Below are 12,265 nucleotides of genomic sequence, written 5' to 3' on the forward strand. Positions count from 1 at the left end.
CTATGTAAAGCGCTTTGGATAAAAAGCGCTATATACTTAATAATTTACTTAAGCACCATTTACCATTTACCATTTATTGGTATGCATGGCATCACATGTATACTGTATGGACCAGAATCAAGATCAGTGCATATATGGGGGATGGGGCTAAGTCTGGGCTTCACCAGACTAGCCTGGCATGGCCAGACTAATATCACTGCGTAGATATTAGTCTGGAATCTCTGTGTGGAAGGAACCTGCATTTCCGAGGGTCAAATAAAAAAAAATGCCCCTGGTGATAAACCCGCCCCATATTTGCATGCTGGGCCCTGATTGGTCCCTCACAACTTCGGATACTGTGTCCAGAATTCAAAATTTACTTGAGTAAAAGTACAAAAGTATTGTCATAAAAATGTACTTAAAGTACTAAAAGTAAAAGTACTAATATATTTCAAAATAGCCTAGGTATAAAATAGGGCTAAAGTGGTTCATGTATGTTTCATAATATCATAATTTAGATCTGAAAAGTAACTAGTAAATAAAGTTTTCAAATAATTGTAGTGGAGTAAAAGTGTGATATTTACCTCTGAGTTGTAGTGGAGTAGAAGTAAAGGTATAGGAAATTGGAAATACTTAAGTAAAGTACAAAGACCTCAAAATTGTACTTCAGTTCAGTACTTAAGTAAATGTACTTAGTTACTTTCCACCACTGGGCTACTGTATACAGGCTACATCCTCAGAGACACTCAGAAGGAGCCATGTGTTTCACATCAGGCCAAGACACAATTTACTCCCATCTCCCAAATGGTGGTCTTTGTTTATGTTCTTCGTGGTGACGAATAGTGAAAATAGCTCATAATGCATTGTGAGCTTGTACAGTAGGTCTGCTATTTTCGCAATAATTAGTTTACTGTATGAACCATTTGAAAAATGTTGCCTATAATGACATGACCAAAATAAAGAGACCCGTTTGAAAGTGAAGTTAAAGGTAGGGTAAGTGATATACTGTATATATATATATATAAAACAGGTTAAAGTACTATATTCTGATAATAATCATTGCTACAGAGCGTTTGTTCGGTCACAGGGGTCTCTCCAGCTCTTTAGAAAACAGAATATAGTACATTTTCAGGTAGGTGACAAAATTTAAACCAATCAGGAGAGAGCACTGAAAATGCATTTTCTGTTTAATAAAGAGCTGGAGAGACATGGGAGACTCCTTTTACTGAACAAACACTCTATAGCAATGAGTACTATCAGAATATAGAGCTATTTAACACTTATTTTAACCAAAGTAAATCACTTACCCTACCTTTAAGTATGCACAATAACAGCAAAATCTGAAAATCTGGACCACTGGATTTATCTGGTTATGTATTTATAGTTTTTGGATAACAAATTTGTTTGTCCTGCACCTGGACACTACAGCGATGTGCATGCACTATGCACATCAATAAGAGTTGAACCTTGTCGTGAGAAAGGCGAGGGAGGAGGGCATTCAGAGCTTACAATACTTGTTAGTAACACGGCGAGAGAGGAAGGAAAATAATGTGTCACAGCCAGACACGAGAGAGCAGTTGCAGAGAACAGAGGAGGAAGTCGCTTCAGATACAAAAACACATTACTGAATTGTCGGCATGTCACTTGCTGTGGACAAGGTAGTCTGTTACTAACGTTATCTATTTTGTGCAATTGTCTTTGCCTACTCTGTTAGTTTTGCCAGGAGTTATTGAAAAAAGATAAATACTAAACACTGTTCCTATACGCAATAATCCTCCTGACAAGGACTAGTTTATTGCTGATAGTAATTTCTCTGTTTTTTTTTACTTTACATAGCCTAAGACATTTTATGCCTGATGTAGCACTTTGAATTGCCTTGTGCATGTGCTATAACAACATTTGCCTTTCCTTGAATATTCCTTTAATCTACTTTGCAATGCCATTCATGCTTGTTCACATTCATTTACACTTATCAAAATGCTGTCTGCCTTAATGAGACAATGAAAAACTCAATTCCCAAACAAACACTTTCTTCTATTCAAAAATGCTGATTTAGACTTAGACCTCTCATTAACTCCAACAGTGATAATTGTCCTGGTCATTGTTCTGTTTCAGTTTCAGAAGGAGGTACCTCCTCGACCAAAAATGTTCGACTTTCGTGGAGTCTCTATGGTCAACTATTTCACAGACAACTGGGAGAATGTCGAAAACTTTCAGGCCAGGCCAGATGACATCCTCATTGCGACATATCCTAAAGCTGGTCAGTGTGTGAAAGTGAGATACTCGAGTTTGCAGATGAAAAGGACCATGTTTAGGATGACTCAGGATTTAAGGATTTTTGTCACCCTTCCCTCTCTCTGTCTCTCTCCATCCGTCTCTCTCTCTCTCTCTCTCTCTCTCTCTCTCTCTCTCTCTCTCTCTCTCTCTCTCTCTCTCTCTCTCTCTCTCTCTCTCTCTCTCACACTAACTCACTCACTCACTCACTCACTCACTCACTCACTCACTCACTCACTCACTCACTCACTCACTCACTCTCTTTCTCGCTCACTCTTTCTCTCTCTTGTCTCGCAGGCACTACATGGGTCTCTTATATTCTAGACCTTCTGTATTTTGGTCAGACATCTTTAGAGCGTCAGACGTCCATCCCTATCTATGACAGAGTACCTTTCCTGGAGGTCATGTATCCTCCTTATCCTCCAGGTTTGAGCATCAGTTCCTACAGGAGTTCCTCCTAAAAAAAAGAAAAAAGAAAAACCTGTATGCAACCATCAGTCTCTCAATCTGCATGCTGCAAAATGATAGGGCCTTGCTTTAATACCATTATCATAATATAAACCCATACTGTACATGTTTGCCTTTGGTAACTGAGTTTTTATTCTTTGTAAGTTTATCCTCACTTTGTAGCATTATTATGTTACCCTTTCAATACATGGTCAAACAGTGCCATTCAATTCTAAACGAGGCAGAAACTCATTCTAAAGTTCATGAAAGGTAATTACTTTGGCATATCATCCAGTTAGGATCGATCATTAAGCAAGTTTGTTAGAGAGTCTTGTTAAGGTTCACGCATAAAACAAGACACTTTAACATAACAGGACATTGCAGAGCATACCTTCAGACGTAATATGTTACATTGCAGAACAGAACTAATTTAATTTAATATTAAAGAAGTTGTTGATGTAAAACTCCCACTGACAACATCCTGCAGAGCTCACCTTTGTTCCTCCATACAGGGACAGAACTGGCAGATAAACTGACCACGTCTCCTCGCCTCATCAAAACCCATCTTCCAGTCTGGTTGGTGCCAAAGTCCTTCTGGGAGCAAGGCTGCAGGGTACAGCATATAAATACATATTTTTAAATCAACTTATAACCCCATTACTTTGACATGCAGTACAATCTAATCAAATATACAGAGGAAGTAGTAAGAGAGTTATTGAATCTTGGGCACGCCTGTACAGTATATCCACACAGATCATTCATCGGTTGAGTGTTCTTTGCACGTGTCTTTTTTAACACAGTCACGGTTTAACTATCAAATTACATTGCTTTTCCCTTTTCCTGGGAGCACAAGGTCCCAGGTCCAAGCCCTGTCAAAGTGTCCCCGAGCAAGACACTTTTAGCCCCTAACTGCTCCCCCACAGTGGTGGAAAAAGTACTCAAATTCTTCAAAAAGTCCAGTCTGTAGGAAATACTTACCATTAATGTAGTGGTTGCAAAGGTATTAATTGATTGCCCGAGTCCCGTGGTCAGAGTTATGGTCCGTTTCTGATAAATATGAAGTAGTTCCGGTAGATTAGTAGATTTGGTGGGGGCCGCTCATTAAAAAAAAAATTATTTAAAAAACTAGCGTCATTTGTATTGTTGACCTATTTCTACCATATAGAGCAGGTTTCGTTCAATTTCGACCCCTCTGTCACATGGTACTATTTTTTGTGTCATATATTTTGTGAGTGAGTAGGCTGCCGCGGCGCAGTGATTCTGGACACAAACATTAGTACCATGTGAAAGAGGGGTCGAAATTGAACGAAACCTGCTCTATATGGTAGAAATAGGTCAACAATACAAATGACGCTAGTTTTTTAAATAATTTTATTTTTAATGAGCGGCCCCCACCAAATCTACTAATCTACCGGAACTACTTCATATTTATCAGAAACGGACCATAACTCTGACCACGGGACTCGGGCAATCAATTAATACCTTTGCAACCACTACATTAATGGTAAGTATTTCCTACAGAAAATACTCAAAAAATCTGAACTAACCCTTTAAAGTACCAAAAGTAAAAGTACTAAAGTATCTGAAAATAGCAGATCTACAAGCTCACAACGTGTCACGATGCGACACACCCAGGTATAAAATAGGGCTAAAGTGGTTAATGTATGTTTCATAATGTAATAATTTATATCTGAAAAGTAACTAGTAACTAAAGTTTTCAAATAATTATAGTGGAGTAAAAGTACAATATTTGTCTCTGAGATGTAGTGGAGTAGAAGTAAAAGTATTGGAAATTGGAAATGCTCAAGTAAAGTACAAAGACCTCAACATTGCACATTGCAAGGACAGTACTTAAGTAAATGTACTTAGTTACTTTCCACCATTGTCTAGTTATTATTATTATTTATTAGCAAGCTTGCCTGTTGACTAATTTCAGTGATGTCTTTGAATAGGTTGTCTATGTGGCTCGCAACGCCAAAGACAATGCAGTGTCCTATTTCCACTTTGATCGCATGAACATGTCCCAGCCAGAGCCAGGAGACTGGAGCAGCTACCTTCAGAGATTCATGGACGGAAAGCGTGAGTATGAAATCAACCCATTAAGGGACCAGGAAAAGCATCATCTGTGTCATTTTTTAGATGTCTTTGGCTATTAAAAAAATAACAGATCTACAAGCTCATAGCGTGGCACTCGGTGCCGCGCTATGAGCTTGTAGATCTGCTATTTTGGGGGGAAAATTTGAACATTTGTGCAAATCTTTGAATATATATATATATTTTAAAGCGAATATTTGTAACTCAAATCTTTGCTTCTGGGGGGGTCCCTGGAACAAGATATTTTGAGATGGGGGTCCGCGACCAAATACATATCATTTTGGGGGGTCCTTGACATGAAAAAGTTTGGGAACCACTGATTATAGCAACATAATTTTGAGTTACAAATGTTTGCTTAAAAAAAATATACATATTCAAAGATTTGCACACATTTTCAGGATTTCTCAAAAATAGCAGATTGTAGATCTGCTATTTTTGAATAGCCAAAGAAATCAAAAAATGACACACAGATGCGTTCCCGGTCTTAATGGGTTAAGTATTAGAAACATCTGCAGTGGGCTCATCTTCAATGGATTTCCAATATTTTGGTGTCTAGAAGTCCATTAATTTGTCGTTCTATGGTTTCAGTGGTGTGGGGGTCTTGGTATGACCATGTAACTGGCTGGTGGGAGAAACAACAGAGTCACTCCAAACTCCACTACATGTTCTATGAAGATCTGATTGAGGTGCACATAATACGTGTTTGTGTTTGACCACATGAACCCTAGCTTCCTTATTCTGGGGGGAACATTCGGTGGAAATAGCTGATCTACAAGCTCACAATTTGTCGCAATGCATTGTGAGCTTGTAGATCAACTTTTGGTAAAGATATTAGTGTAGAGGTAAAATAGAAGGGGGTCTAGCATAGACCACAAGCTCACAATACGTTGCGATGAGACACGTTTTGAGCTTGTAGATCTGCTATTTTCAAATATTTTAGTACTTTTACTCTTGGTACTTATTTTGATGCCAATACTTTTGTACTTTTACTCAAGTCAATTTAGAATTCTGGACTTTTACTTGTAACAGAGTATTTCTAGATTGCAGTATTAGTTTTTCTACTTAAGTAAAAGATTTGAGTACTTTTTCCACCACTGTATATACTGTAGAGTTTAAGTGGTTAATTCAGAATTGTGAGATAATACTAAGATTCTCTTCTCAGAACTCTTTATTATTAGCAACAACAGAAATAAGATTGTCTCTGATCACTGTTTGTGTTCACAGGACACTGGACTAGAGATAGACAGACTATGCTCCTTCCTTGGTATGTCCCCATCACCCGAAGAGAAGGAGAGAATCAGAGCAGGCGTGCAGTTTGACAATATGAAGAACAACAAAATGACCAACTATTCGACTGATTCGGTTATGGATTTCAAATTATCTCCCTTCATGCGGAAAGGTGAATAAATAATATAATAGAGTAAAGAGGAGATAATTAGCACATTTCTCCCACAGTTATGATACACCCGAGCTCCTCCGATTTTAATTGTCCCTCCCATATTTTCTTAAATCATTCCCTGTGGATTTTGCTCATAGCTTTTGCAGCATGTGCGTTGAACAATGACAAGGACACTGGCTCACACAGGTCACTTTACTGCTTTTATACTTGCACACTGAAGTTTAAAATAGAAGTTAATAACCTAGGAGTTAAGAACCTTGCGCACAGCACCTTCAAGTCAGTCAAACTGTCCTTCTTGATTATTCTTTTTCTGTTTATTTTTCTTGTGGCATACATCTAGAATATTATTATTATTATGATGCTGCTACAATGTTGCAGTGGTGGAAAAAGTATTCAAATTATTTACTTAAGTAAAAGTACCAATAATGCAATATAGAAATACTCTGTTACAAGTAAAAGTCCAGAATACAAAATGTACTTCAGTATAAAGTACAAAAGTATTGGCATCAAAATGTACTTAAAGTACCAAAAGTAAAAGCACTAAAACATTTTTAAATAGCAGATCTACAAGCTCACAACGCATCGCCATGCAACGGGTTGTGAGCTTGTAGATCGGCTATTTTCAAATAGCCTATGTATAAAATAGGGCTAAAGTGGTTAATGTGTGTTTCATAATATCATAAATTTATATCTAAAAAGTAACTAGTAACTAAAATTTTCAAGTAATTGTAGTGGAGTAAAAGTACAACATTTGCCTCTGAGATGTAGTGGAGTAGAAGTAGAAGTATTGAAAATTCAAAATACTCAAGTAAAGTACAAATACCTCAAAATTTTACTTAAGTACAGTACTTAAGTAAATGTACTTAGTTACTTTCCACCACTGCAATGTTGTGAATAAACCAGCAGTAAATTAGTAACTACATTTTACTCTTATGTACCTGTACACAAGACATAACATAATAAAGAACACCTTGAACCTTGATTTTCCAGGAAAGGCTGGTGACTGGAAGAACCATTTCACGGTGGCCCAGAATGAACACTTTGATGAAGACTACAAGAAAAAGATGAAGAATCCCACATTACAATTCCGTACCGAAGTTTAGAGATGTCTGGCCAGGTCATGCAGGCATAAAGATGGATCAACTTACCTGTACAATAAAATACTAGGGTGACCATATTCTGAATTCCCCAAAAGAGGACACTTTTTTTTTCGGGTTTGTTATTATTTTTTTTATTTTTTTGTTACCTTAATTTGGTTAATTCGGTACAAAACATGTGCTCCATGAAGTGTAGATGTCAGAGTTTTTTTCAATGAATGACAGGCAGCGCGATGTATGTGCTGTCCAGTGTGTGTGTGTGTCTCGTTGCTGTCACTGTGTGCGTGCAGCCTGTCAGAAGTGTTGCCAAGTCTCATCAGAGAAATAAGGAAACATACCTCCAAAAACCAGCCAGAAAAAAAAGCCAAATCTTGTCCCAGAAGAATACATAAGCGGACATGGCAACACTATGATCCTGGCGTCTGAGAGTTTGCCCAGCAGCTCATTGGCTCATTTACTCATGACAAGACCAATGAGAGTAGGCGCTTTCATTGTTGCTAAAATGCGTCCCCCCCATACTGATACACAGATACAGTGCACGCTACCAAACTCTCAAAACCCCGGACATTTGAAGGATTCGGGCAGAAACCAACTATCTAAATTTTTTTTTTTTAATTTTTATCAGTGCTATTGAACACCCTTTACGTCTGTTTGTGGATTTTACAAATATTGAACAAATGAAAAGTATTAAAAAGCGATTCTGAATAAACCTCCCAACTCCATTGGATCCTCAAACTGTCGATCAAACGATAACTAACGATAAAATAAGGACAGATTCAAAGGTCACAATACCAACTTTGATGAGGCACAGGTGTTGTTCTAAAAACATTATATATTTTTTTATTTCCTTAAAAGTTAATATTTTGGACATAGTTGGTTTCTGCCCGACAGCAGTGATATACTGTATATACCATACATGGGCAACTGGCGACCCGGGGGCCACATGTGGCCCCCACCTTCACGTAATGCGGCCCGCAGGTTAATATCGGAATACAGATATATTATTGATTTCAGCTGTTAATTGCAAACATGGAAACATGACCCGCTTTAATTACTTCAGTCTATATTAGCAGCTTAATGACTAGTATTACAATTCTATTGTCTTTTTTATGTGATGTCCAATGTATTTGTATTTAAGTTCATAAGGTTAACATAAGTATAGCTAAATGCATTTGAAATTAAATAAAACATTTACTTTTCAGGATTCCAATTCAAACATAGCAAAAAAAAATCTGAATTCCAATGAAAACATAGCAAAAATAGTAGATCTACAAGCTCAAAACGCGTAGCAGTGCGACGCGTTTTTTCGCTACTTTTGTGTGACATAGAAGTATTATGCCCTACAGTATTATGCAATGTGGACCTCTGGAGTGAGTGTGGAAATAGAGTGGGCAGCTCCATCATCAAACTTGCCCACCCCTGTACATTGGCTATTAGAAAATAGGACTCCAGTACTGGGGTTGAATACTACCAGTCCACTACTGGTACTGGAGACAAGTGGACTCAAGCTGCATGTGGTCTGATCTCTGATCAGCCCCGGATGGTCACCTGACCATCCCCCTCAAGGTCCCCTGGGGTTTAAATGATTGATAGTTAGGAACCAAATGGACTCTTACAGGTCCTTACAGGTACAAAATGTCCATTTGGTCCATTTGTACACTCTCAGGAGTTATGGGGGTCTCTGGTCGAATGAATACCAAAACTGGGGGCCTTGATTTTTTTTTTTAAAGTTTTGAGAAAACATAAAATAAAATAAAAACAATAATCAATCATTTAATAGCAATAATGATTTATTCATCAATCCCTATTTTGGGCATGTCATTATAGGCACAATACAAAGGAAAGAAAAATAAATAAATAAAAAATAAGTGGAAAAAAAATGAAAACATGAGAAAATAGCCAATCTACAAGCTCACAATGCGGCACATCACAAGGCGTTGTGAGCTTGTAGATTGGAAATTTTCACAATTATTGCATTATGCGGAACAAAGAAATAAGGCTTATCCATTCATTGATATATTTTAAAAAACACACATCTCAACAATAGAATAATCACTAAGAAAACAATTGACAGTTGTTGATGATGATGACGATGAGAGGAACATCACTGAAAATTATGGCATTTAAAATCAATAGGTGTGTGTACAGTCTGATGTCATGGAACTCCATATTTGGACAAGATGACATGACGGGACTCCATATTTGGGCATGGCTAACATCATGATGACGTCATAGTGATGCTGGTGAGCAGTAGTGATTGACTTAGTGTTTTGAACATATTCACAGCATAAACAAGAGCAACCATTAGAGCAGACAACCAAAGACACAACCTCTAAACTGATATTTTGTGACAAATAATAATTTCTGGATTGTTAGCTCAGGAGGCATAATCGGTTTGGTTCTTGTCGGACACGCCCCTAAAGCTGTCCAATAAACTACTCTAGTTCACAGTACATGACTAAGTTGAATTGGAGTTTTAATATTTTCACTCTGTGCGATCTGTAACATTTGGACTCTGGTTACGACGACATTGTTCATGACGATGTTGTCGTCAACCTCCCCGTCAGCGGCCTGCAACTCTTTCTCCATGTCTCTGTTCAAACAGCTGGTAGAAATGAATAACAACACATCATCAGGCAATGTGTTCTACTCTCCTCTGAGCATCTGCTCCGCTCTGGCCATGGTGCTGCTGGGGGCCCGCGGTAACACGGCCGCACAGATGACCCAGGTCCTGCACTTCCACAACAAGGCTACGGACGACGACCACCTGGACCTTTCGAAGCTCATAAGGGACCTGAACAGCACGCCGGCAGGGGAGAAATCCTATCACACCCTCAGCCTGGCCAGCCGTCTGTACGGAGAGGTGTCCTATCGGTTCGCCGAGGAGTTCTTAAGTGACACCGTAAAACACTATAACGCACAGCTGGAGCCTGTGGACTTTGTGAACGACGCAGAAGCAGCCAGGCTGAACGTCAACGGCTGGGTGGAGAAACTGACGCACGGTAAGATCAAGGAGCTGCTCGCCTCGGACGCAGTGGATCTCATGACCAGACTGGTGCTGGTCAACGGCCTCTACTTCAAAGGCAAGTGGGACAAGCCGTTCCACGAGGCCGCAACAGGCGATGCTCAGTTCAGACTCGGCAAGACAAGCCGGTGAAGATGATGTACCAGAAAGCCACATTCCCGCTGGCCTTCGTTCCCGAGGTGGACTGTCAGGTGCTGGAGCTGCCCTACGCGGGGGAAGACCTAAGCATGCTCGTCTTTCTGCCCCTCAAGATGGAGGACGACGGGCCTGGAGAGGCTGGAAAAGGAGCTGACCTACGAGAGGTTCATGGACTGGACCGATCCGGGCGCGATGGAGCGGAGCGAGGTTGAGGTGGGCCTGCCTCGTTTCAAGATGGAGGAGACGTACGACATGAAGCAAGTCTTGATCGGGATGGGCATGGCCGACGCCTTCGATGCCGGACGGAGCGACTTCTCCGGTATGTCGCTGGCCGGCGACCTGGTGCTGTCCAAGGTGGTGCACAAGGCCTGTGTGGAAGTGAACGAGGAGGGCACAGAGGCGGCGGCCGGCACCGCTGCCGTGGTGATGGTCCGATCGATGCCCGTTCGCTTCTTCGCCGACCACCCCTTCCTCTTCTTCATCCGACACAAGCCCACCATGACCATCCTGTTTGCGGGTCGATACTGCTCCCCTCCTTAAAGGAGAACTTCACCCATTTTCAACTGTATCTTCATACACTGTAACTGGTCCTCACTAATGATCATTGTAAGACGGCACCATTTCTGTCTACTCACTCTCTGTGTCTCAGAGGAGGGCTGTGGGCAGTTCAGAAACCTGCCTACCAGTGACATCATCTGGTTTGGTCATTTCAAACTTTTTTTTAATTAAATTAAATTAATGCAAGAACAATGGCTTCTATTTCAGCATGCTACATTTCCAGGAAGAGAAAGGCTGTAGTTTCTATTAGCTTGGAATCCCCATGGATGATGTCATTGGTAATCAAGTTTCCGAACTGTCCATATCCCACCAATGAGACGCATATTGAGTAGAAGGAAATGGTGACGGACATATAGACAAACAGACAGACAGACAGACAGACAGACAGACAGACAGACAGACTGTCTGTCACAGACAGACAGACCAGTGGCGTGCCCCGGGGTGACTTGGGGTGGTCGCCCAGGGATCTGACAGTTGCAGCCCCACCCACTAATCATGTATGCACAGCATCGGCTTCACTGGTTCAAAGTGTTTTATTGTCACATGAATACATGATCACAGTTGTAGCTACGCAGCACAAAGTGACATTCAAGCTTCCCTTAACTGTGGATACAGTATAACAACTAGAAAAAGTGCTCCTCGGAGCAGGTCAGGTAGGTTCGGAATTTTCCAATCAGGATGGAGTAGAGCACCGAAGTCTGACGTAGTTTACACATCCTACCTGGTTCGCGGTTTTCCACCCCCGTTCTGAATTCCCATAGACATGTTTAATATTGCGTCAAATAAGAACTGTGTTCCAAAAATAAACTAATGATCCTGGCGGTTTGACTCTTATGGATATGAAGCATCAACTGACGGTGAGAAAACGCTAATGTTACTTCCGCCGAATTAGTTACATTTTCGCCAGAAACAGACTGTATCAAATATAAGTGACTGACTATCATAAACGATACAGAACCTCCTCCCTGACAATATCGCCGAGACAGTTTGTTTATTTTTGGACCACAGTTCTTATATGAGACGATTCTAAGATGACCCGATGTTATTCTCCATAGAGAAATGACCTTACGAACCAGGGGATGAACGAGTGACGTCAGGACTTCTGTACTCTATATGAATGATCGGACGGATCCGTCTTGATCACTTGACTATAGAGATAATGGGCGCTATTCACAGGTCAACCCTAAACCCTACCCTAAACCTGTTAAATATGGATAAGGGAGCTGCGCTGTTCCAAAACGTTATTCTGCACCT

At 40.2% G+C, this 12,265-nt stretch overlaps 1 protein-coding gene and 1 pseudogene across 2 annotated transcripts; both read left to right on the forward strand.

Annotated features, from left to right (window-relative positions):
• Nucleotides 1-1,616: 1,616 nt before the first annotated feature.
• On the forward strand, nt 1,617-7,296 carry LOC308078276 (cytosolic sulfotransferase 3-like; the record flags this gene model as incomplete). The annotated part of the gene is made up of 8 exons (XM_080419398.1): nt 1,617-1,637; nt 2,095-2,239; nt 2,551-2,679; nt 3,213-3,313; nt 4,653-4,779; nt 5,383-5,480; nt 6,019-6,193; nt 7,184-7,296. The coding sequence occupies 8 exons, from the start codon at nt 1,617-1,619 to the stop codon at nt 7,294-7,296; spliced, it is 909 nt and encodes a 302-aa protein (XP_080275524.1).
• A 2,536-nt stretch (nt 7,297-9,832) lies between these two features.
• On the forward strand, nt 9,833-10,993 carry LOC308078277 (leukocyte elastase inhibitor-like; annotated as a pseudogene). The gene has a single exon. The product of its transcript is annotated as a leukocyte elastase inhibitor-like (transcript).
• The last annotated feature ends 1,272 nt before the right edge of the window (nt 10,994-12,265 follow it).

Source organism: Gymnoscopelus braueri, assembly GCF_963280865.1.
Source record: "Gymnoscopelus braueri genome assembly, chromosome: 22".
In the NCBI taxonomy this organism is placed as follows: domain Eukaryota; kingdom Metazoa; phylum Chordata; class Actinopteri; order Myctophiformes; family Myctophidae; genus Gymnoscopelus; species Gymnoscopelus braueri.